Genomic DNA, 24,980 nt, shown 5'->3' on the forward strand with positions numbered 1-24,980 from the left:
ATAAAAGGTCGTGGCATCAACGGGGGAAAGGGGGGGGGGGGGGTCCGATCACCCTCAGTCTCATACTGAGCAGCGTGGAGCATCATATTCAAGTCCCCTTCAGGGCTGTACCTACAACTGGAAAATACGCAGTTTCTGTTCAAGTGTAACTGGGACTCTCTTCCCCTGTACCGATCACTGTTCTTCAGCACCTTCAGACTAGCCAGACATAGTCTAATTCACAGAGTGGAAAATTCAGCTGTAATAACTCAAGGTCAGTCTTTGCTAAAAGCCTCTATACGTTTTCCTTGGCCCCGTCTCAAACCCAAAGACACATTGTAGCATCCTAAATGACAGATGGAAAAGTAGCAGATGGAAAAATACTGGTTTCTGTCTTGGTATCAGCTCTCTGCTGATATCAGCCAAGACGATCTGTGGCACCTTTGTAATTATCACCATAAAATGTACTTCTGAGGTTTCCTTCTGGTCTCTTCTAGTGACTAATCTGCATAGAAGATAGCAGCCTGGTACTGCTGTTGGTTCTGGAGTTGCACAAATGTTAGAAAGCTCAATACTGCTAACAATTTTAGTTTCAAATCCTTCAGATAACCACAAGGGCATTTAAGGCCTTTGGTTAGACTGAGTTTGTAGGAAATAAATGACATCCATATGAGTTTATGACTTCTAAGTGGTAATGAATATTGTTTTCCTACATTGTAATTTATTCTTGCATTCACACCTTCTGTAACTATGTCTCACTGTTTTTTTAAATTGATATGCTATTCTAAAGAAGAAAACAGATCCTAGGAACAAACGCACAAGTACTCTAAAGAGCAAGGGCGCAAGCTCCACTTTCTGTATTTTCCTGAGTCTGTAGCTGCAAGGAAAATGGACTAGCTAGTTTTGTTACTTACGTCTAATATCATTGCAGGCTACAACGGATTTATATGGCAACTGCACCCTGCGTCACTCAGGAACATCTGCAGCTGCCCCTGAAGCAGCCGGAGTGTTCGCCTTGGCCCTGGAGGCTAAGTATGCTGTTGAGAAATTCCTTGTGAGCTCTAGAGAGGAGAGGGCCTGTGGTTTGTTTAATGTTGTTCATCATACAAGTTGGCTGGCTGTGGCACGGGGCTAGAAGGAACAGCTAACAAGCTGCCTGCTACAGTAGTGACATGCTTGGTAACTTACAGATGGAGCGACAGTCTTGCCAAAGCCATATAACACATACATTTTGGCTGACTCGCTCTTTGTGTTCTCTCCATCCACTGCTTCCAGGGGTTTGTCTTCTCCAGCACTGTTTGGATGGAGAGATTATTTCATTTCTCCGCATATCCAGTGGGGAATGCCCAGCCTACAAAAACATAAGAACGAACCTATAGTATCAGACAGGAGTTCATCTTGTGCCACATACTGTCTGCAATGACAGATGCTTATGAGGGAGTACAACAAGCAGGGATTAAGAGCAAGCTTTCAACAACAGCTTTGGCAAGCAAGTGGTTTGGAGAGAGAGCGGTCAGCCTATCCTGTTTAATAGCCACAGGCAGATTTATCTTCCTTGAATTTGTCTAACGCTTTTTCAACTTGTCTATATTTGGCACCTGTATCATTCAGTGGCAAACAATTCCACAGTAATAATAGTTTTTGGCGATGGTGGTGGGGAATGTTTCCTTTGTGTTTTCTTAACCCATTGCTGGTAATTTGCTTCTGTGCTACATATTTGCTCTGTTATGTGAAAGAATAAATATCCATTGTCTATTTACCATCCATCTCCATGCTATTCGTGACATTGGAGACCTCCTGTATATCTTGCTTCATTATCTTCTCTAATGATTAGGAAAAGTTTTCCTTACAATAACCTATACCATCTTTTTAATTTGTGTTAAATTATTTTATGAAGTGAGACAACATTTACTCAGGTATACAGCTTCGGTTGCTGTAACCACAGCATGAAGTGAGCACTATGTACATAGTTTCCTTCAACAGTATGCAGAAGAATGAAGATTTGGCAGAAGAGACAAAGTTTCTATCATTAGCAGAGCAATGATTGTTGTGCTCAGAGCATGATTTGGGCCAAGTCTCATTTTAAGGTTTTATACACATAAAACACACAGGCCAAGTGTTTAACTTTGGATGAATGCTTCTACTGTCAAATTCATTCAGTGGGACAGCCACGATGTAATAAATAATTATGGTCGTAAAAATATAAAGGTTTAATGAATTTTCTGACCACTACATGTTTAACCTGGACTACAACCTTAGTATGTCAGTAGTAATTACCATTCCTCTTCATTTGGGCTATCCATGAAGACTGGAATTACTCTTGCCAAACTATCACAAGTAGAAATTAGACTAATAACCCTGGTTTGCAATTGGGTTTCTAGCCTTTGCTGAGAAGAAGGGTGGGGGGAGATAGAAAGAACTGTCAGTGTCTCCTACCTCCTTCCAGGCTGGCTTTATTAAACCTCCATTTTAGTGTGCAGAACTACCCTGGATACACTAGCCTTTGCAGGAATGGCTAACAATTTCCCATGCAGACAACTGCTCCCTGCCATATGTCTCTCAGCTCATATACAATAGATGTCTGATGTGTCTCTAAAAACAGACCAATCTGTGAAATGGAAAGTACGGTTTTAAGATATGTAGCAGCTCTTAAAAGGTTTCAATAAGAATGATGCAAGCGATATCTGGTTTTCAGCTATCTTGTGTCACCTTGGAAAAATGACAGTAATTGGCTATTCTGGTGTACATTCAGCATGCACACATGCTTATTACTTGGGGCACAGAAAGCTGAAAAGCGGATCGTTCTAGGCTGATGGTTTGAATCAGACATATTGTAAAGTTGAAAGAGTTCATCATAAAACTGGAATAGCTTTAGTTATGTAGAATTAGAATGTCAGTTCTAAAGCTTCCAGAATAATAAAGTGCCCTTCCTGTCATCATAATCACTGCAAATCTAGGAAGACAAGAGCTGATGATGAAAAGTGGTCATCGAATCTAGACAAATATTACTTGACTGCATCCATCCATACTAGTATATCACAGGTGACAAACCTCTACCATACCTTATAATGCAAACCTACAGCCACCCACAGCCCATATACCCATATTCACCGAATACTGAAATTACTAACACCTTGATTGTTATAGCTCATCAGCTTAATCAGATTGGACCTTCTCTGGGTGAATCTTGGAAGGTCCATGGGAAAAGCAGGAGGAGCAGGCAAGGAAAAGAGGGCAAGATTTAAGAGGAAGGCTAGGTGAAATTCTGCCATCATCCTTTTGTTTTTGAATTCTTTTCAGGATCTGGTATAATATCCTACTCATTTTATTAGTTAAAAATTACGTGGTGGATCCTATAATGTGTAGTTAAAAGCAGTTGTTTTCAAGAACAGGGAAACAATCAAATTATTTTGCAATTTTGGGGAATATATTTTGGGGAAGTACTATACAATTAAAAACTATTCTTGTTCCCACTGAAATGAACAAATTTTGTTATTGATATGTGTATAGATACAATTTCTGTGTGATTCATAGAAGCAAATTACCAAAAGGCTTACTCAAACACACTTTTTCTTTAATATCTGCTTGGAAATACTGTACTGTGTTTTCCATCTTGCTCTTCCACAGCTTGGATCTGACATGGAGAGACATGCAGCATCTGACAGTGCTCACCTCCAAGAGGAACCAGCTTCACGATGAGGTTCATCAATGGCGTAGAAATGGTGTTGGGCTGGAATTCAACCATTTGTTTGGCTATGGTGTCCTAGATGCAGGAGCAATGGTTAAGATGGCGAAAGACTGGAAAACTGTTCCCGAGAGATTCCATTGTGTTGGAGGGTCAATACAGGAACCTGAGTAAGTGAATAGTCTCATAGATGTGTTTGGCTTCTTCCAGGCATTTAGGAGACCACAAGCATGCAAATACGTTGGCAAAGAAATAGATAGTCAAAGAAACATAATGAAAATTTTTTTCTAAGAAAGCCTAACATTACCAGTAGCATTCCAACTATTTCAGTAAGTTGATAAAATAAACTTCACGATCTTTCAGTTCCTGGTTTGCTGGAGGAGTGCATTCTACAGCTCATCTGTATCATTGTTGCTAATGCCAGTAGTGTTAATAACAACATCCATTTCTCCTGAGTACTTACGGGTATGTTTGTGCCAAAGTTTCTGTGAATAAAGAGCCTGTGCACAAGTGAAAATCTGGGAGGCTGGTACTGTAAATTATATGAACTGCTGCTACATGAAATATCTGTCAGCCAGGTCGTAACTCCTTGTGACATATTCCAGCAGACAGTTCAGCTCCAGAAGACTGAAACAATCTTCTACAGGTAGCAGTGATTCTGTTTGAACACTACAGCATTTAATTGTGTTTGGTTTATGTTCTTCAAATCTCTAATTGCAGGCTATGTAGTCAAATTATTTTCTGATTTACCTTCATGTGCTAAAGTGAATGAGTCAACAAGTGAATGAATTAATACTATTAGACTGCAACAGCTATAGTTCAATTCAGTTATTTGAAATACTAATCTAATAATGGCCAATTTATTTCTATACCATTTGAAATTTGACTTTTCAGTGCCATTTTTGAAGGCATCATTATTCTATTAGAAAAATAAAACAAACCAATATGCCACCCTGGCACATAGCTCAGCCAGGCAAAGAGTAAGTTTGTTCCCAACCTCCAGATGGGTTTGTATTTGCAGGATCCAAGGTTCTGCAGCTGAAATACGAGTTTTAATTTATCTGGCCTACGCATGCTCACAGATAGGAAACAAATGAGAGAGTGCTGAAGCGAATTTTGAGCTATCTCTAGTTTATTCATAATTTAAATGCAGAGAAATTATCTCATTTATTCTATAGCAGCCCCATTTATTGAAATGGGGATCATCCTAGAGGAAGAGAGAAAATTTCTTTCTGTAGGCTTGGCTCCATGCATTAGACAATGTGGTAGAGGTATTCTGGCAACAGGCTGAGCCAGAGGCGGGCAAGTGCTATGCAGTATTGTCTCCTTCTGCCTTTGTTTTTCTGTCCCGTGTCTGCTGGTGAACCGACAGAAGAGCAAAGGTGATGGTGCATTTCCTCCAGCACAGGTGTCTGGAATTGCAGTAAAGCTTCCCTATAGCTGTCGTTGCCCAGCAGGCTCCAGAGTGGAGAAATACATTGCCTTGTATTGGTGTCTTTTGAGAGCAGCACCCAGAACAGGCTTTGTGCTTACAGCACACAGATTTGTAAAGAAGAGATTTTAAAAGCATACAACAGCAGCCGAGTTATTGCAACCAAGTCAGTCACAACCCAAGCCTCCTAGCTCTACTGCAGTGAGTCTTAGTGTGCAGTCTGTATGGGTGTCCCCCTATAATTACCCAACACATGTGTATGTTAATAGTACTGCTGTAATATTTATGTCCCCAAATGAAACACTGACAGGAGATAGTAAGAATCATGACTTGCAACATCTACACTTTTTGAATTACACTGTAAATTAAACCAGTGAAGTCCCAACATCTCCAGAGATTCCTTGGAAATGAAAACTATGCTGCACTTCTGCCATGGATAATTGGGTTATTTTTCCAGTTTGGCCTTGCTGGAGCAACATTTTCTATATATATATATATTCTATATATGTTTATATAGATATTTGTAGACATAAAATACATATTCAATATATATTTAGATAGGTGAGTAGTTGATACAGAAGTGTGTACCATAAGAGCATTGTCAATTAGCAGAAACAGGCCAGGAAAGAGTTGACAGCCTAGTACAGTGTGCTGAAAGCAATCAGTATTTAAAGCGCAGCATTTCTCTGCTGCATGTAGCAACACTTGTTAGCAATAGGAACTTTCCCTGAAGAGGGATTTTTGTTGGATCAGCAAAAAGAAAAAAAATGGACAAGTCTGAATCTGGCTGGTCCAGGGAGGTACAAAGATGATTTGGGACAATCGTAGTCCATTAGCTGAGGAACAGGAGCATGGGAGTGTGCTTCTAGAGAGCAGTTAGCTCCCCGTGCTCATCTCTAACTGGGTACTACACTTCATGCAAAAGTGAGTATGTTTTATATATATATATATATAGCAATTGGGCAGCAGTACACCATGAGGATGTGGAAAACCCATCTCCTCTTCTGCTCCTTTCGTGCCAGGCTTTTTCCACCACCCCTGGTTCTTTTTGTTTCTTTGGGGAAATTCACCTGGACTATAGTAATTAGTCTAGCGAAGCAGAGAGTATTGGATCCAAATTAACAGGAAAGGGGGAAACAGAGCAAGCCTTTTCTCGTGTGTTTTAGAGAGCTGAGATAACTTTTGCACTGCAGCACTTCTGAAGGTGGAGAGAAAGGCTGTCTGCAAAGCAGATGGGGTGGTAACACTGCTCTTACTTCCTTGGGTTTTGGTGTTGATAGATAGAAAAGACTCACACTGTGGTGTCCTCCCTCATTTACTGGAGGAGATAGAAAGCACTTACCACAACTGTTGGAATGAAGCACTGTTTGACAAAGCTTTGTCCACTGTGTGAGGTTGCTATGAGACAACATGAATTCAGATTGCTTTGAGGATTATGCTTCCCATGCAGAGAAATTGGAAGTATATGGCAACTGTGAGATTATGATCCTTCACCTCTGGCTGGCATATAGTGCATTTTCTTTGCGCTTTGGCACACAAAGTAAATCTTGAGGGTATTACAATTATATGTTCAAATATTTTAGCTATACAGTATTTATGTTATACCAGCTTCTGCTCCAGGGCATCCATAAGATTCAGAACAACACAGGTTTTCCAGTTTAAGGTAAGTGTTTAAATGCGTTGAGGACCTGGACCTGAATGTCTTTTTACTCCGCAAGTACTCCCAAGAAGGCAATACTCTATGAAAGGGGGTCAGAGACTGGCCTGAGCAATTAGTGATGTACTAAGCTGTAATACCTGGAGCGCATCTCCAGAAGAAGAGAATTTCTGGAAGCTAGGCTCGAATGAAAGGCTTTCACTGGTCTCTGAAGAACGCACTATTTCATTAGCAAAGGGAAAAGGCTGGTACTCATTTCTTTTGAAAAGAAGATATTTATTACCACAGTGTGGTCAATGCCCTTTAAAAGGGACTCTTATTTTACTGCAAAACCTAGGTCACGGAGAAGCCACCGGGAGAGGTAATGACAAGCTGACTGGAGTCTTTTGTGACTTACTCCCTTTTTTAATGATCGCAGTAATTCTTGTTTTTCAAGTATTTCTTTTAGACAGAGGAAAGTGTCACACTGCTCACAGCTTGCTGATGGTGAAGACGCAGAGACTTTTGTTTACACTTCCAGTGTAGTTTGCCAGCCAGTTTCTGAGGCAACTGGTAATTGCCACTCGCATCCTCACCCCGAGGGGTTTAGCAGGCGCTGGGCAGCCTCGGCTGCTGGCAGGGCGCTGCTCCCAGGCCAGGCACCAGCGCCCTTGGACCTGCGCTGGGATCCCAGGTGGGACTACGCGGTGCACAGTGGCCTCCTGGCCTCCTCTGCGAGAGCTGGGAAGGCATGGATGCACCTTGCACAGGAGCGAGCCTGCGTTCCACCTGCAGATCTAGCTTTTTGGTAATACTTGGGACAAATGTCCTTCAGTTAATTGTGAGTTTGCCTTCATAAGGACTGAGTTATAATCACCAAGAAACTTGAGATTTCAAGGTGCAGCACTTCGACAACTCAGTAAACAAGTGCAACTTCTTTCCTCTGTGTGCTCCTGTACAGAAGCAGTTCAAGGATAGCAATTTTAATGGAAAAATACTTTTCAAGTGAGCTGAAACTGAGATCCCGTGTTTGTGCTGGTTTCCAAATCAGAACAAGGATGTAGGCTTTAATGTGACTGCACTGAAATTCTGCGCAACTGGCTCCTCTGACTCCAGACAGCCGTTCGCTGCTGTCTTTTAAGGTGACTGTCTAACACGACTGACTGCTCATGGTTCTACTGCTGAATATACAAAATAATATGCAATTACCCAATATAGTAGTGATAAGTAAAGGCAGCTATTAATTATGTTAGTGTTTCTTAAATAGCAGTATGTACTTCTTAATTGTATTCCTTCTCTTTGTGTAGGTGTACGTTTCATAATGTATTTTCAAATTAAGGTTTTGATATCATTTTCCAAAATGAGAATGTTCTCTTTCTGGCTAAGTTTGCAACTATTATTTCCTTACTTTTCCATGTATTAATAAGGAAAATAGTACGCTTTTTTTTCTGTGAGGCACCAAAACCCAGTAGTTTCAGCATTAGCCATGTCATGCTGTCTATATCCTTGTAATTTGCTTAATTTTCTTTTGAACTGCAGAAAGATTCCTCCAAACGGCAAGCTGGTCCTCACACTTACAACTGATGCTTGTGAGGGCAAGGAAAACTTTGTTCGGTACCTTGAACACGTCCAAGCAGTTATAACTGTGAATTCCACTAGGCGAGGAGACCTCAACATCAACATGACCTCACCGATGGGAACAAAGTCCATTTTACTGAGCCGGCGTCCCAGGGATGACGACTCCAAGGTGGGTTTTGACAAATGGCCTTTCATGACCACACACACTTGGGGAGAAGACCCCCGAGGCACCTGGGCTCTAGAAATTGGGTTTGTCGGCAGTCTGCCACAGCGGGGCGTGCTGAAGGAGTGGACACTGATGCTGCATGGGACTCAGAGCGCACCATATATAGACCAAATAGTAAAAGATTATCAGTCCAAACTGGCCATGTCCAAGAAGGAAGAGCTGGAAGAAGAATTAGATGAAGCAGTGGAGAGAAGCCTGAAGAGTATACTGAGCAAGAACTAGTGCTGTTCTGCATGACGGTGTCTTTCCTTCCCCAGATCCCTCTACTCACCTTTCTACTATCCAAACCTCTGTGTTAGACATATTACAATGATCGTCTCTGTAGCCAAATTACCACACTTTCTTGATTTTAAAGTCTTATATCTCGTCAATAATTATTTTAATTACCACTGAAGCAATCCTTTTTTTACTCTAAACCACAAATACACTGTCCCCCACCGAATACTATGTACAGTTTGTGACTGTAAATGATTTTTCTTCTGTGTCATACGAATAGGTAATAACTTGCAAACAAGTTGATGGCTTTTCCCTTCATATTTTTGTGGTAAATGTTGTTTGTATTAAAAAAAGAGTGAATTTTAACATTGGCAGTTGGTGATAATGGGCACATTTTAAAAAAATTGTGAGAGAGGGAATCACAGAGAGGTTGGCTGGAGAGATCTTTGAATGTCTAACAGCTCCTTTTGCATCATGGACTTCAGTGGGACTTTCCCCATTGGGTTCAACCAAAATAGCACTAGACCCTACAAAAAGAAATAATCCAGAGATGAAAATTTACCAATCCAATTTGCAGAAATCCAGTTCTTTTGAGAGTTTTCTTTAACATATACAGTTATACAACATACACGTTTATCACTTCAGCCACAGAATGGTTCAAGAGGCATGCAATAAGGAAGGCAAAGTGATGCCAAAGCCGGGTGACATGGGGAAGTGCTTTGCAAACAGGGTCAGGGCATTCTAGAAGCACAAGTTTCAGTTTTGGGGTTTTTTTAAGTTTTGGCAATTTGAATCAAGTTACCATCTTACAGCAGAATGAGCACATAGGGAATGAGCTGTAGGATTTCTGGCAACCTGCGTGCAAAAGTGCATCTGCTCATCTCTATACTGAGATGTACTACAGCAGCGTAAGATGAGGCTGTCTCAGCATTTCCGACCACAGACCCCTGCTTTCTGGGGTTTACAACCTGGCTGGCAGTAAATTGCTGTGGGAGAAATTTGAAGTATGCAGTTTCAGTCGCAAGGCAATTTTTTATTCAAATTTCATTTTTAAAAATAGAGATTTGTTATTTTTATGTTATGCAAATATATTTAAGGAGAAAAATATGCCTAAGTTATTAATGTGTAATGCAAAGTTGGCCTTCTTGGGAAATAAAATGTAGTGCGTTTGGGAAGATTTGTTGGTAATCATTGCTCTTCGCTGTTTAAAGAGTCAGTCCCACCTTGACTTTTCATACGTGAGTAAAGTCAGTCTCTCTCGCCCTCAGAGTCTGCTCTGGCTATTGCCGCAAGACATAACATTCTCCTCGGTGGGGATTACTCATGGTAGTAACCACTACATGTTCTCAGGTGTGAGATCCCAAATTTAACCTTTGAATAATAAAGGGTCTTGATTCTGCAAATATTTAGGCACTCACTCACAGTAAAGGCCATCGGTGGACCTACTCAGATTCTAATTTTAAGCAGGTGCTTTGGATCTTTGCAGGATCCAAGATCTACTTTTTAGCAGTGACTAGTTTCAGAATTTTATTACGTATTTTTAATATGCAGAGTATTCATCTAAAACGTTTTAATAAGAGTTGTCCTGGTTAATCAGGTGCATAGTAGAAACACATTCAGTAAGTAAATATTTATCTAACAAATTAAAACTGTAACCCAAAGGTTATATGGTGCACACGTTCCACTTAAGAATGTATCATCTATGCTGTTATTTCTAGTGAATATCCACCTTTTATCTTCCCATAAAAGGCCTGTTCTTTCCTTTACAAATCCAAATGCGAAATAAACAGCTCAACCTACTCAAAGTCTATGTGAATTACGCTCTAAAGCCAAGCCAAGCAGCCTCGCACTACTCACAGGTTCCTCGTTGTGTGCAGCAGTCCCTTCGGACAATCGAGTCACACTGGGATAAAACAGGCATCAGCAGAAGAATCAGGCCCCGTCTGATTTTCGTTTTTGAAGTGCTCTTGGATATTTGTTCAAATACATTATAGTGCCAGCTGTGTTTAATTTGGTGATTTAAAACTTAACCCAAGGACAAGATGGGTCCATTTCAAAGCATGAACTGGAGTTCATGAGGCATGAGCCAAAACTCGCTGACGTTAAATGGGTCAGGGACAGGTTTGCTTGTGTCTTTAGAAGTGAATGGATCGCGCTGACGGCAGTAGGTTTCTGTGGAAGGCACCCAGTTCTCAGAAGAGCAGCGCATACATATCAGAGGGAAGAATTTACCATATATATATATATATTTATGCACACACCTATATGTCTAAATGCATACGACACACCTGTGGTATCTCTCTCTGTGTATATATATTACATACGATATGTATACTCGGAGTATGTTACATACATTTGCTTATAAATATATATAGAATTACATATGGTATGTAATGTATAATACACATACGCACATCATTACTTTTTGTGTGTATGTGTTCAAAGAAAGAGGTAACTGGAAGCTTTTGAAGGACTGACAAAATGTGGAAGAAGTTTTGGAAGATGAAAAGTCCATGTGGAAATCTTAAATGAACGTGTACATGACTTCCCATTGCATTCATGTAATTTTGCAGTTCTCTGTTCAATCATTAAATATCTTCTAAAGCAGCAAAATAACTAGATGGTTGTTCATATTTTCATAATGCTGACATAATTTATTAACTGAAAGATCACGATAATGAGTGTTATACAGAAATGGTGAGTTTTGATATAAGTATATATAAAAGTAAGTGTATATGCAATATAGAGATCTACTTCAAATTCTTCAGGATTTTTGCATCAGGGGATCGCTGAAAAATATGTCCAGTTAGACTAAGTTTTTATGGTATTGCTGATGGAAAATAAAGTTAATTTGTTAGTATTTATAATAAAGTGTTAAATGAAGCTCATGATTTGAAACAGGTGAACACTGTTTAACTAAAGCCCTGTGATGATGTTTTATAATATGAGTAAAATAAAGAGCTGTTGTAAACCGGCAGGTCCTATCATTGCCTATCCGAAGGTACACGGGAGGTAGTACGCTGCTGTGAGTGGGACGACTTCCTACGCCTCTGCTTTTTATACTGATAAGGACATTTGTGTCCCGCGTATGTCGGATACTGCGAAAATAAACATGATCCTCCAAAAGAGTTGATAGCAACAGATGAAGACTAACAGGCTTTATGTTAACTCTGTGATACGGTGGGACGTAGAAGATTAAGGCCGCAGGCTAGGAAGAGCTTTGGGAATTACTTACGTGGTTCAAACCCGCTGGCTCCAAGGGCAGCTCTGCAGAGGCACGCAGCGATGCGGGTGCCAAACTGCTGCCCTCAGTGGGGAAGGGGACGCTTGGGAAGAGAGACAGTGACATTTTTGCACTGTATTTCATAAGTAGTTCTGGCCCCGAGGAAATACTACAGCAGTTCTTTTTTTCTGCTGTTTGGAGCACTTTGATCCACAAAAAAAACCCTATTTCCTCTTCCTCCCTACTTCCCACCCACACTTTCGGGTACTTTTTAGCTCACATGTTCCCATGGCACAGGGTACATGTCATTTCATAATTTCTTACCATGTCTGCAGCAGTAAAAGATGACGGGGAACTTCCTGATCTAGTTCTGTTTGCCACAGAGGCGAGAACGTGTCTGTAGTAACCTAGGTCTCATCCCAGGCTCTGCTGAATAGGTGCTCGCGAGTATTTCACCATTACACTTCAGCATTAGCATTTAAACATTTTGTTGAGAATTTGCGTTTGAGAATCTGCATTTAAAGCAGAGGTTAGCCCATAAATCACGAGATTTACTATATCCTTCAGCATTGTCATTATGAACAATAGAATACTAGTGTTTTTCTATATAATTTTCATACAAATTTACGGAAAGATGCCTGTCAGCTGCAGCCTTACTGGGCAACCGCCATGTTTGTGGAAGGCAGGTCAGAGATCGTAGCAGAATTTAGGCCTTAGTTCCTCATGGTCCTTGGCTTCCGCTGATGTTGGTGTCCGTGATTGCAGCTCAGCACCAGCTTGCTTCGAGTCTTGCACCTCAGGGTTGCTGCCTGTGCAGTGCAGTACGTGACTTCTTCAGTAATACATGCCACTAAACCCGCTTTAGGAGTGGTATTTATACTGCCCAGCTGCTGAACAAGGTTTACGAGCATCGGAAAACCATTTCTATGCCAGCAGCGTAGAGTGGTGACACCGCAGCACAAAATAGATGAAGGTGGCGGGGGCTATTCACACACGAGACACCTAACCCAGGCTCTCCTCAAGTGTTGCCTCTTTGCCATTGACTAAGGCTTTTTGTATTCTGAACATTAAGCTCTCTATTGCAGTGAAATCAGATGGATGGTTTGGGGGGGGGGGTACCCAGTTCAGTCTAGGTACTGTCTAAATCTGTTTACACCCTGTTTTGTGACAAAATTATTAAACAGGCTTCCTATTACTGCAGTAGTTTTTTTTCCCCTTGCAGTAGTCAAAACTTGCTTTCACCAGCAGTTATTCTGAGCAGTTGCTCCCAGCTCACCAGAGCGCAGCCTGCGTATGCACTGATAAATTCCTTCTCTGCGGTTATTTATGGTGTTTGTTAATAAATGAAACCGAAAAGCAGCACACACCCTAGCAAGAAATGTCTGGCATATACGCCCACAGCATTTCAGGAAAACAGCATCGACAAAAAAATCCTGAATAAAAATGTGACTATGTGGGTCACCTGTCCCTCTTTCAAAGAAGCAGGTGCCACTTCACCAGACATACTAGTCAGATTAGATGCTACAAATGCATTGGAACTCACTAATGAAAAAAACAACAACACAATATTGAAGGAAAGTTTTGGGTGGTGTGAGAAAGTAGTCCTGAAGCTCAGGCTCGTCAGCTCAAGTGGTGTTTAGCCCTGTCCTTCACAGCTGACAGGAGTAATCAGCCAGAAAGAAAAAGGCCTAACAATGCCGAAAGCTGAAATGACAGCTTTGAGAACAGAGCCGGGATGGGAGAAGGAACGTCCAGAGCCCAGCCTAGTAAGGCACTTCAGTATGTACCTCGCTTTAGTGGGATTATTTGTATGCCTGAAGTCAAGCTGAGGCCTAAATGATGCATCAGCGCTTCAAATATGTGCTCAGTATTTGCGCATATACACATGATGCCTTCCTTTTCCTCCCCCCCCAGCTGAGTCAATGATTTCTGGAAGCTACAAGAGGCTGTTGCAAGTGTTGCTTTTTGCTTCCCCAGGCAAGGGGATGTGAGAAGGCACCGCTTGTTCCGCCAACCCCGTGGAGCTCCATGGGACTGCAGGTGACTGGGCTGCAACAGGATCACGTGGCGGTATTAAACTCTGTAAAATGCTACAGTCCGAGGAAATACTTAACAAGCGAATACCAAAACACAGTCTTTTGAGTTGGCTGCAATCTGCTCAAAAGCTTGTTGGCATTCGTAAATACCGTCGTCGTGTTGGTGAAGGACAAATAATGCCTGTAGTATCTTTTATAAGGGTTACCCCCCACTTTGGTGGAATTTCAAGTTTTATTCTGAGAAGATACGCAGTGAGAGCTTATTTCAAATACAGAGAGTTTGTCTTAAGATCCAAAAAGAAAGGTCTGCCAAGCTCATCTCTATTTAAAGACTGTAAATGAGAGATTTGGAATGGGTTATTTAACAGGTATCCAGCCCTTCCCCTGCAAAAACTCCTGCACACCCAGTCAGTTGACGTCTACTAGTAGGGACCATTAGTCAACGGTAAAGGCAACACACACCCACAGTGGGTATCTTCTGTAGAAGGCAAAACTTTTATTAAATGAACCAGATGTCACAAGTTAACATTTGCAGCTGTCTGAGAGCTGGGGTATCGTACGGCAGCTATAGGAGCAGTAGAGGAATACGCAAATTTTTCCTGGATACTGTGGGAAGCCGGGCAGCTCTGTAATAGTAATTAATTTCAACTTGTCCTAATCATGAAAATCAGTTGCATAGGATGTGCCTATTACTTGTTGCCCTGGAGCACTCTAACAGTCATTGCACCAAAGGTGAGCCTACATCAGACAGAATTGCCATCAAGGTACCTATCTGTTCCATACCAAACAGCAAAAATCTCACTACTGTATCATTCGGTCAGGAAAAAAAAACAGTCATTTAATAACTATGCCAGACAAGTTGACTATCAAGGGGGGGTGTATGTGTGTGTGTGTGTGTCACTTAAGAGCCTTTGTCACCTGGTTTCTTCTTGCTTGTCTTCTCTATCATCGTCTCCACAATCATCGCTGTCTCTTCGTACGTCTGAATTCTATCGTCTGAAAACTTCTCGATGGACTCCACCACCTCCACCTTCTCATAGCTCATGGAGCCAGGCAAGGCTGCTTCCCTGAACAAAAGGCCCTGCTTATCTTCTCGATCATATTCTGTCTCTCGAAGGACTTCTGGCTCAGTTGGGCTTATCAGACCAGGGGAAGGAACTGTCTCAGGCTCAGAGATGTCCAGATACTTTGTGATTTCCTCGATTTTTCCTCTTGGTTTTTTGTCCCATTCAAGCACGTCTTCTTTCTCTTCCTCTTTCTGTTCTTCCCTCCTTTCACAGATAACCCCTTTTTCTGATGGTTCAGTAGGTTCTGGCAGCTCTGGTATGGGCTCCACATCACCACCGTTCATCACCTTCCCGTTGCTGGTGGAAACTGTGATTCCTCCCCCAGCTGGGACGGAGGGGGCCAAGATGCACGGTTCTTCATAGCTTTCCTCCCCTGTTACCAGCACGTAACGCCCTTTGGGATGGGCCTCAGGTTTAGGCTCTGGTCTCTTGTAGACTCTTATTTTCTCCCTCACAATGTTACACAATTTATCAAAGGCTTTACTTATCTGGGCTCCATCAGGTACGTCCTCTGGGCCCGTTTCTTTCTCCTCAAGTTCTAACCCTTCCTGCTCAGCTTCACATGTGACTGAGTCTTCATGCCCAAACTCCAGCTGATCTTTGTCAAAACCTTCCAGAGGTCTTTCGTACATTCTTTCAGGCGAGAGACCGTTGGATATGTCTTTAGATATCAACTCCTTTTTCCTGGCAACTTTCTTTGTCAGAGCTTTTTGTCTGGGCTTTACACTGGCAATGTCTTGCACGGCCTGGGTGATATCTAGGGAAAAACCAAAACAGAGCAAACAACAAACAGTGCTGAACACAGTTGCTGCAAATGCTAGAGCTGCCTCTCACCCTCACTGCTGCAGGTGGAGAGCTGAATGCAGCAGTAAATGTGAGCACAGCTTCCATCAGCGCATTAAACAGCCTCTTCTTTTGCGTGGGCCCCCTCAGCCAAGTAGCCATTTTGCATCTGAGGTTGCCACTGCCACGCATAGTGTGAGGACAGGACAACTGTGCCTGTAAGAGAGGCAGCTGCACAAAACGTTCACCTATCAGGCCTGCATTAATGCTCAGCAGGAGCGTTCGGCACCTGCTGCTGCAGTCGGGCTCAGGACCTTCCTCCCAGGCATCGTGGCAGGGTTTGGCCCTGTTAACTAGACAAGAAACCTCATCTCCTAAGGCAGAGACTGAAGCCAGGTGCCCAAAGTTAGAGGCACGGCCTGGCAGCAGGACTAAGCAGAAATAGCTTTTCTGGTTTTTACAACTCCTGCTAGGGTTTAGGGAGGAAACGCCCCCCCCCCCAAAAAAAAAGTTCTATTTAAAACCTTCCCGCTGAATGCAGGGTTGCTGGGTGAGCAGTCCAGGCCTGACGGGAAAGGTGAGTGTCATCACCAAGTCTTCCAGCGCTTCTGAAGACGGGCTCAGCAGGGGGACGCCTCGCCTTTGTGTCCTGGGGGGGGGCTAAGAGTGAGCCAGGCACCTCCCGTCACGGCAATTTTGGGTATGGGCAGATGCAGGGAGGGGGGTCAGGAGGACAGAGCTAAGCAGCCTCCCAGCCAGTGGTGCGGTGCTGAGGAGCAACATTTTGGCATCACTCGAACAGTGACGTTGAGCTCTAGGCCTGCGCAGAGGGAACCCCTGCCCGCAGGCTGTGTTTCTGATCTCCTGGGCAGTCAGTAGCCACAGACCCCCATGACAGCTCAGCAGCAGCAGCAGCAGGAGTGCGGGCAGGCTACTGATTTCCGTGGCATGAACAGCTAGAGCAGAGGAGGCAGAGGTTGGTACTGGGAATTAGGGGAACACAGGGACAGACAGATACTAATATGCTTTCCCCAAGGCACCAGTTTTGTGCAATGTCACAGGTACAGTAATGCACATAAAATGCCCTGCTTGCCTTGCAGGTAGGAAGCAGAGGTGTGGTTAGGTTAGAGACGGGCCGAATCCTCAGTGGGTATAAAACAACACTTTGCAGGACAGTAGTTATTTACAGCGGCTGAGGATTTGGCCTCGTGCATTATGGACCCATTTCGTATAAAACTGCTATGGTTCGCAGAGTAATTGTTAGAAAAATTACAGCTGCATACCAAAGAAAAACCTCATTTGACAGTTTATCTCCGTTCTCAGGGCAGTTTGTTGCTAGTAAAACCCCAGTGAGCCTTGGAGTTAAGCTATAGTAAGTCATCCCATGTGTTAGTACCTACAGCACCTTTCTATGAACCAACTCCCCTCTTTGTTACAAGCAGCCTTGCTAGCTTAGTCCTGGCCGTTTCCTTGTCACCAGGTTTACAAGCATCCTAATTCTAACAAGCAATCATACAACACGGAGGAAACACCATTCAGAGGAAACCAGGCTACGGGACATAAACAAGCCCCAAAAAAGTGTCCTCTGCCTGCCTGCAGCACTCAACATGCCCCGATGCTCTTTGCATCTGACGAAAGTGTGGGCCAACAACTTGCAACAAATCAGCACAAACCCCCCAGCTCTTTCCATAGTTTCAGGTGCCTTCTGACTTTGCTCTACTGATTGGCCTAAGTAGTAAATTGCAGAAATTAGCAAAGAAACTCTTTCGCTTGTGGTTTTGGCCTTTGACAGCTTGTCCCAAAGCCAGCTGAGGTAAGCTGAAATCGTTGCATTTACTTAGCCAGCCTCGAGTCAGGCTGTCACGGCTGGTTCGTTTGGAAGATAAATGGAAAAAACAGCTTAAAATACAATGATGCTGCTCTTGACAGACACAGGAAGACGTCACAGGTTTACCTCTTCCCCTCGAAGCTTGAGGCTGGACAGGTCTATAGATCTGCGTGAAGAGTGTGACTGGCGTTCCTGCTATAGCAGAGTTTAACCTGCCGGAGAAGACGCGCATCGGTCAGATCTCTCCCCCTCATTTCCATCAAAAGCAAGTGAAATATTGTGCAAAATGAAGCATGGAGGTTAAAGAAATGTATTTCTCTGTGGTGAGGATTACAGAGAATGATGGGAGCCTGTTTCTTGTCTGGGGAAAATCAACACAGCCACAGCACCTTTGCAGGAGTTAGGCTGGTTTCCACCAGCAGGAGACGTGGGCTGCTCCATTAGGTAAAGTACACCAGTAAGTAAAACCAATAGCAACAGGTCTGTAATTTAGGACAGCACTTTGAAAGGGTGGGAAGACTTTGGATGGGCAAGCAGTCAATCCACGCCTACCAGAGGTCAGCAAGAGCTGTACATGCTGGCCGGTAAAATATGAAATTTGGTAGCCGTTACAATGTTACCTGCATATGCCTAACTTCAGAAGGGCAAGAAGAAAACTGAGCAGTCTTCCTCGGAAAATATTTGAGGAGGCAGTGGTATTATGGGTTAAAAATTAAAACTGAGAGGCTGGCCTATATGCAAACCAGTTACTATATCTGTGGCCTTTCCAATCTGCTCTGTTAGAATTTGAGAGAATATTTTGGCCTGTAGGGAGGATATACACCCTCTGCAGATATGCAATAGATGCACATTTTGATTTTTGGCGCTGAGCATTACCCTGATCAGATACTCCTAACCAGAATGCAGTGTCCAAAATGAGGCACTGAAAACTGATGAAATATCTGTTCCCCACACGGGAGATGATTGACTATTTATGAGTGTCCTTCCCCTGCACCCTCTGGACAACCCAGAGCAGCGGTTTGGGCGCTCCGGGGTCTGGCCCTGCTGTATCTGCCTGCACAGGCGGCACCGGGCGCTGCTGTGAAAGCCCAGCTCCTTTTCTCCTGTGAGGCTGATGGTTGACATTAGAGGGAGCCAGTGCTCCTCCGTAGGTTTAAACACAACCCAAATCCCTGCAAATTTCTTACATTCGACCCATTTTTCCCCCTTGCCTGAAGAATGGGGTTGCTGTGAAGAGTGTTTTTGCTTTACAGGGCATTTGCCCTGTCTGAGCCCTGCGAGATCAACCTGCCTGTAATGCCCCAGCAAGCTTCACTAACACCCGGGCAGTGGAGAGGCTGTTCAGTTTGCTTTCGTGTGCTCCTGACCTCCGTGTGCTGATGCCAGGACAGTATATGGAAGGGAGACTGTATGGAAAGGAGAAGCTCAAAATGGCTCTCACCCTTTCCTTGGCAGAGGCTTGACCAGGTTTTGCATCTATTTAGATTCCTGTCCCTGGATAGCTACCAGTGAAAGGTGTGAAATGGCCGTAGCTCTGGGTAGATCAAATGCCCTTAAACATACATTTTTCAAGGAGATATAAAAGAGATCACTGGCCCCTTTGGGAGAGTCCAGAAATCCAGCCTTACCGGCTGTCCTCGTTCTCGATGACACGTTTGTACCGTTCCAGCTCATTCTCCAAGGACTGCTGGTAGATCACCAGCTGGCGGCAGTCGGTCGTGTACTTCTCCAAGGTCCTCTCGGCCTCCTCTATCCCCCTCCTTAGGTTTTCAATCTGCTCATTGTAAAGCTGAATTTCATCATCGTAACTCTCCTGGGTGTTTTTAATCGCTTGCTCCAGCATGGTTGTCTGGTAAACAAAATTGGTGGGTGAAAGAAGCAGCTCTGAAGCATTCAGCATCCCCATATTTCAAGGGTAATTAAAGGCAAGACGTTTTATTACGATGTGTGAGGCTGCACTGCTGAAACACAGTGGCAGTTTCACTGCATTTGTTTAGTTATTCAAAACCAATAACTCCCCCTCCCCGCCCCCCCCGCCCCCTTATCTATCCCAAGGCTTCTGTTCCACAATAAGCATGATGGGGTCGGCGTGAACCAGGCGAACAGCTGTGTGATGTCTTCTTTCCCATGCGGGTGAGGCTGGCTGATGTCTCGCTCTGTGACCTGCAGCTCACCGTGGACGGCCTCGGCAGAGCAGGCAGCGTCTTACGAGGAGAACAGAAGTGCTTAACTGGGAAGACGTGCCCGGGCAAAACCTGTTCTTCCTTCTCTGTGGTCCGCAGACCAAGCACTGAAGGTTAAGGAAGGGTCTTTTTTAAAATAAAAAGCTTCCCTTTTGAATTCAATTCCTCGGCTTTTTTACTTCAGTGATAAAAATAACTGCTGTGCAGTGAGGCCTCAATGCCAGTCACTGGAGTGCACATCTACCAGGAGGTGGCGATGAGTCCCTTGCAAAACCAAGGGGCAGGCGTTACAGGTGGGATATTTGGCAGTGTAATTCTGCTCTCACTTTCTTCTGCTATTTTTGGCTATTTATTATAGTTACTTTATCACTTGGGATTTTTTTTCCCTTTTCAAACAGCTTTTAAAGAGTTCCACTCACAAAAAGCTAATGGGGCAATAACTGACTAATGGATTCTTTAATAATTGATTGATTTATATGTTACAGGCAAGATTTTCAAAAACCTTTTAAGAGCCTAAATTTAGGAGCTAAGTCCCTTGGTATTAGTTTGGTTATATTGCAGCGTACCAGTGGACCAAGAGGTTCCACAGACGCCTTTAGTGTCTAGTGCTCACGAGGTGGGGTCGATAACCTCTCTGCGACACGGTTATCAGGTCCAGAAACAGGAAAGCAAGGGAGCTCGAGGACATCTCAGTCATCAGCTCCGGCCTTCACTGTCACAAGCAACCATGTCATCGACCTCCACCCATAAAGTTATTTCACTCTTTTAATCTCAAGGCATGAGAAGGAATGAATTAATGAATTCTTTCTAAATGGGACGTGAAGATTTGATTTTGAAAGCAGCACTGTTAATTCCCCAAAGAGTGCTTCTCTCCATCTGCCAGCAGAAGGCTGATTTTCTCCCCCTTTTTCTATATTGATTCATTATCTCACTTATCACTGTATTGATTCTTGCTCTTCCCAGAGTGCACGTGCCCTTTCCACCAGAGCATCAAACATGAGAAAGAGACCAAGGAAAAGACCTGGGGGTAGCACTGTCCCCGAAGTGCCCTAGTGAGAGAAGTTACGCTCAGGAAGTTAAGAGCTGCTGCTCTGACTGTCCAGAGGAGTCCAAAATCCCACCAAAAGGTGTTTTATGCCAGTGTATCACTCCCCCCACCCCGGACGGACAGCTTGAGGCACAAAAGCAGCAATATTTGGGGGGCATAAAGTGGTCATTCTCCATCCCTATCCACCAAGAAACATTCAGCTGTGTGTAGGTAGACCTGCCACCGGCAATTACACAGGACTGGTTTCTATTCACTGTAGCCTTTAGCTGCTCCTCCATCTCCTGCCACCCTTGTCCCCACACTGCATGCTTGCTCAGAGACACTGGCTGGAGGAGGAAGGTTGACTTACAGCAAATTGCAGGTGGAATTGGCAAAAAGCAGGTGGTTTTGGTACTGCTAGTGTCTAAGCACAGGAGAGGTGTTGACCTAGTGCTTAGTAGTGACAGGGATGAACGCAGGATGCCAAATGTAGCTTGACGCCTATTTCAAAGGACGTTCAGTTTTAATTACCAAGTCTGTCCAGTCCTTCTCACAGCAAGCTCAGCATTGGATGTGGCACTGATGGAGGGGACTGGGCAGAGCCCTGAAGGTCCCCCATCGTTTTTCATGGAGCCAGTTTCCAGCCTGAGCTCAGTAAGAAAGAAAGTGAGACCAGCCCCATGTGACATTTCCATTCACAGCCTCCTGCTGACTCCATCCCACAGAAATCTAGTGACAACATGGAAACCTTCTCCCACCAGCTACTTTGATAAGCAAAGATGGCTTCATTGTGGCTACGATACTTACAGCCCTCCCTGGCCACCTAAACCTGATTATTTGGGCCACCAAGAGAATGAGAATGAAACAGCTGAAGAAGAAGATGGAAAAAGAAAAACACATCACCAAGTGTCCAAGTCAACTGAGTTCACCAGACCCTGTTGAAGACCATGTGGCCATAAAAAGAGCAGAGTTCATGAGCGTCATGGTTGTGTTTATGGCTAGTTACGGCAGTACCTCTGTCTGCAGTTTGTATTTTTGTGCCTGTAGCTGGCAGAGGATGCTCTTGTATTCCTCCAGCTGGCTCTGCAGAACAGGGATCCTCCTCTCCGCTATCAGTTTTTCCTGGTTGAAAGAAAACAACATGTGTACAAGAAAGTATGTTTCACTCTTTTAAAAAGAGCCAAAAGAAATTCCACTACTGGAAATAAACTGTAAAGACAAATAGAAAATGACAAAAGACAAATAAAAAGATGGGTATTGAACCTCAAGTAAATCCTTGTGGCATGGCTTTAAGAATAAAAGCTGCCAGATGGCAGGACTGTAGAAGTACAGCTTATGTTGAAATTATCTTCTTCCAACTAATAAACTTCCTTGGCATAGCCACTCACATTGGTGGGAATCGCCAAGTTTTCATTTAGTCTGTACCAATTTATTTGATTTACAAATTTTCACCACGTCTCACCCCTTCAGGACAAGATTTACTCTGTAAATATTCCTTCAGATAGGAAGCACGACTACTTCAACTACCTTTCAACTAGCCATTTTGGGGGCTAATACATATTTCCAAAGCTACAATTAGTTTTTTCTCTCATATTCAGTACTTACTCACAGTTGTTGCAGTTTTCGTCTAACTCGGGAGTGGGAGTTAGAGGATCTGGGATGCTTTAGGAATAAAGAGTGACTCTTTCTTACTTAAAGCAGCATGTATTTACTGACAGCCATGCTTACCTCACATACACCAGGGCTTATAGGGGACACACGAGGGGTTGTCTGGATGATCTGCTGCAAAACGTTGACATAGGTCTGGATTTCCATAAGGTTCTGTGGTGAAGTAAAAAAACATTTTCATCATAAAATGCCACAGGAAGGTGCGCCCTTCAATGTGCTCCACTTCTCGGGCTTATTCCTAGGTATTTACTTCTTTCAGCATATAAAAGTCCAGTTCATGTTCAGACTTGGTTTTGGAATGTTGTTTTAGACCTGATTTTGAGTGCATGTGTGCTAACAGTTTCATCATGCTGAGGGGGCATTTGGCTAAAAGTGACAATATAGTTCATAGTCTTAATTTAAGATTCTGTGATTTCTGATTTCACGGGAGATTTTCAAAATGAGGACCACAAATACCTTTGGATGTGGTCCAAAAAAGTGAGCCTCTTCTTTCAAAAGCAGCAAAGATGGGACAGTGGCCTCATACCAAGCCTCACAGCTCTCCCAGGAAGGAGAAAGGGGCTGCATGTGTTAGTCAGCTGCAGCATAATCATATGGCAACAGGCTTATTTCTGCTGATTAACTGGAATGCTCTGGCCCAGAAAATTGGGAATCCCCCTCTGATGAAAGCAATAGCTTCTTAGCATGAAATAGAAGACAGCTTGACCAGCACGTTGGGTTGAATCATGGTAACAGGACAACAAATTCAAGCCATTGCTACAGGTGTAGACATTGGGCCCTGAGGGAGTCAATTCGGACGCTTGCGGCCATCCAGCTTGACCTCCACACTGCAGCTGTTGTGCACACTGAAAATATGTAGCGCTGTATTTACCCACCAAAACACAAACGGGATTTGCTTTAATTTGCCACCGGAACAGATCATGGAGAAGGGCAAAGCTTCACACATGTCTCTAGAAGGAAGATCTAAAGACGACAGCAAATTCAGCCTGTTACCTTCTTATATCTGTCCTTTGTGGCATTAATGTCATCCTGCAGGAACTGGGACTCGATCTGCAGCTCCAGGTTGCACAGCAGTGCTTCATCAGCTTCCTGCAATGCAGAGACATGTGGTACGGTCAGTGCATACAGCTGGAGTGCCAAAACCACAGCAGCCACTTAGCCGTAACGCGAGTCACTGCACATGCATAGCAGCCTGCGTGGAGAAATAAAGCCTACTGGGAGAAACAAATGTATTAGGAAATCAACAAACAACAGGCACCTTATTCATCATGTTCTCCTATTGTACATGCTGCTTTTCCGCACAAATATAATTTATGATACAGTTTGGCACTGGCACTGTCTAAACATGTTTACCATATGCTTTATGAATGCCGGGAGCCAAGTAATAGACGCTATGAAATACCAGTCTTTGATGCTAAAAGCTTGCAACGGTGCATGACATCAACAGACTAAGGCACTGATTTCTCTAGTGTTTATGACAGGACCTGAGGTATCCTCACACCTTTTTAATATCCCCAGTAAAGAATCCCTTATAAAAAAAACCCAGGATGGTCCAAAGTATTTTCACTCCTTTTGGTGTGTTCTCAAATATCACAAATGTTTGCCAGGTTTGGAGCCATTTCTGGAAATAAAAATGACAGATGAGCAAGTCCAGAAAACATCAGTTTGTTGCAGAAGTTTCTAATATTGGGGTTTGTGAGGAAGAAAGTTCATCATGTCCAATTAATTCAGAGGACAAGGCGTATGACTAGCAATCATGATCTCAAAGTACCTAAGTATGAGTGGCACTGGTATTTAAATCCAACGAAATCTCCATTTCTGCTCAGAGGTCTAATTTAGATTTTTCCCATCTTATGTTATTTAATACAAGCCCGTGGATATAAAACAATTTTATATTCATGAAACAAGTGAGGCATTCCACCACTGAACTGTGTCAAGAAGCATCTCTCTTTGCTTTGAGCCTATCACCTGTTGATGTTGTTGGATGTCTCGTAGATGTCCTATTAGAAGACACAGTCCCTACCTCTGGCCCATGCCACAGACCAGCATGTCCTTCCTCCTCCTCATTCATCTCTTTTTGGATCTGAACTCTGGCTAAACTGCTGTCAGAAACTAAGTAATATTTATAAATGACACAACTAAACTTTCAAGTGTTAAAATCTATTAAAATATAGACCTGTTTACAGGTTTGATCTCCAGATCTTGAATGGCACCCTGTCCCCACTGAAGGCAACAACAAACGCTCTGCAGTTTCACAGTCTTTTTCAGGGAATCACAATATAATCATTTAATTGAGAGGAACACTCAACTGAGCATGAAATCTTTAAAAAATGTAAGAAAGACAGGAGTTTCAGCTGGTTCACTCACACTTTCGGTTTGCTAAGGGAAATGGTTATGAGCTTACAAGTACCTT

The 24,980-nt window shown here is 43.3% G+C and overlaps 2 protein-coding genes across 2 annotated transcripts in view; one reads left to right on the top strand and one right to left on the bottom strand.

The window, feature by feature from the left end:
• PCSK2 (proprotein convertase subtilisin/kexin type 2) overlaps positions 1–11,729 on the top strand; it is a gene marked incomplete at its 5' end in the record, with an annotated part of 84,857 nt that extends 73,128 nt beyond the window's left edge. The window contains 3 exons of the mRNA XM_009328260.1: positions 911–1,011; positions 3,607–3,834; positions 8,272–11,729. Of these exons, the coding sequence (XP_009326535.1) occupies positions 911–1,011; positions 3,607–3,834; positions 8,272–8,758 (816 nt within the window). The remainder of the gene's footprint in view (positions 1–910; positions 1,012–3,606; positions 3,835–8,271) is intronic.
• A 3,183-nt stretch (positions 11,730–14,912) lies between these two features.
• Positions 14,913–24,980, bottom strand: part of BFSP1 (beaded filament structural protein 1, filensin) — a 21,062-nt gene continuing 10,994 nt past the window's right edge. The window contains exons 3-8 of the mRNA XM_009328258.1: positions 23,561–23,656; positions 22,628–22,720; positions 21,914–22,021; positions 19,318–19,538; positions 17,816–17,901; positions 14,913–15,835 (exon numbers count right to left, since the gene is read on the bottom strand). Of these exons, the coding sequence (XP_009326533.1) occupies positions 14,913–15,835; positions 17,816–17,901; positions 19,318–19,538; positions 21,914–22,021; positions 22,628–22,720; positions 23,561–23,656 (1,527 nt within the window). The remainder of the gene's footprint in view (positions 15,836–17,815; positions 17,902–19,317; positions 19,539–21,913; positions 22,022–22,627; positions 22,721–23,560; positions 23,657–24,980) is intronic.

The sequence above is a fragment of the Pygoscelis adeliae genome, unplaced genomic scaffold (assembly GCF_000699105.1).
Source record: "Pygoscelis adeliae isolate BGI_AS28 unplaced genomic scaffold, ASM69910v1 Scaffold547, whole genome shotgun sequence".
Taxonomy (NCBI): Eukaryota; Metazoa; Chordata; class Aves; order Sphenisciformes; family Spheniscidae; genus Pygoscelis; species Pygoscelis adeliae.